This window comes from Morone saxatilis, unplaced genomic scaffold, assembly GCF_004916995.1.
Source record: "Morone saxatilis isolate NCDOM2014 unplaced genomic scaffold, NCSU_SB_2.0 Contig10, whole genome shotgun sequence".
Taxonomy (NCBI): Eukaryota; Metazoa; Chordata; class Actinopteri; family Moronidae; genus Morone; species Morone saxatilis.
Window position 1 is genome coordinate 12,033,985 of NW_023339652.1, and position 1,246 is coordinate 12,035,230.

Sequence of the window (1,246 nt, forward strand, 5' to 3'; positions counted from 1 at the left end):
TTTTTTTTTTTTTTTGCTTCTTTACCAGCTTAAATAACCATTTATCATAATTTAACTCATAACGGGATTTTCTTCTACTTTACCTTTTGTTTTCTTACTGTGAACACAGATAATGCAACACCACACAAACAGTGTATAATAATAATATTTAGATTACTTTTACTATGTTTTTTATGTGATAGTATATGTGACTGCAGTGCATTGTTTTCTTTAGAGTCCTCATAAAAGCCTGTTAACCTCTAAGCATATTAAACTTTACAAACAGCTTGTTAATATTTTACAACCTCATCAATCTCTGCAGTTTGGGCCATGCTGGTTTATCATAAAAATAGATCTGTGTTATTAAATATCAAACTAAAGAAACATTTGCAAAAGCACTTTTATAGATATGTGCAAATAAATTCCAAACAGCTTTGCTCTTCACTCTTAAAGCTCCGTTATCTCTCAACCCTGACCTGATGGGAAGCGGCAGCAAACCGGATCCATCCATCATCGAGGGAGATGACAAACTCTCCCTTGTGCAGCTCCATGTTGACCTGCCCGCCTCCAAACAGCACCAGTGGGTAGACGGACACCATGCTGCAGTCCCTGATGAAGACGCGGCTCGTTTTCACCTTCTCGTGGTAAACCAGGTAGGGGCTGTTGTAGTGGCGGACCTGGAGCACAAAAGAGGAGTCATGAGGCGAATCGCTCTAACTAGCTGTTGAATAAAGGACGACAATCTTTTCTCTTCTATCTCACTGTGTAGTTGACAGACGAGGGGTGCACGTGGACGCAGCCGTCGTCCTTGGTCATGAAGCGGAGCTCGTTGGCTTTGGGCTGCATCTTCATCGCTCCTTTGCTGGTCATCTTGTAATTCCCCTGAGGAGCTCGTACCTGGAACGAAAAGGACCAAATGCAGGAGTGTGAAGCCAGGTAAAGGTAGCAGGCATGAGACAGTTTTATACTCATCACTGGTTTCCGTTTACAGAATGAACATGCACCTGGACCACATTGGGATAGAGGGCGGCGCAGAGCATGGCGGACATCAGCCGGATGTTGTCGGAGTTCAAGTTAGCCTGGAAAGGACAAAGCTGTATTGTATAACTGATACATCAACATGTATTGGAACAACAACTAAAACACTTTCTGTACTATAATGCGTTTGTGTCTATGTGTGTGTGTGTGTGTGTGTCTGTGTCTGTGTCTGTGTCTGTGTGTCTTACACCACGCACGCACCACGCAACAGACACACCCACCACACACA

The 1,246-nt window shown here is 43.3% G+C and overlaps 1 protein-coding gene across 1 annotated transcript in view; it reads right to left on the reverse strand.

Annotated features, from left to right (window-relative positions):
* Positions 1 to 1,246, reverse strand: part of dhx57 (DEAH (Asp-Glu-Ala-Asp/His) box polypeptide 57) — a 9,895-nt gene that overhangs the window by 1,067 nt on the left and 7,582 nt on the right. Inside the window, exons 22-24 of the mRNA XM_035677418.1 lie at positions 984 to 1,058; positions 742 to 876; positions 456 to 656 (exon numbers count right to left, since the gene is read on the reverse strand). Of these exons, the coding sequence (XP_035533311.1) occupies positions 456 to 656; positions 742 to 876; positions 984 to 1,058 (411 nt within the window). The remainder of the gene's footprint in view (positions 1 to 455; positions 657 to 741; positions 877 to 983; positions 1,059 to 1,246) is intronic.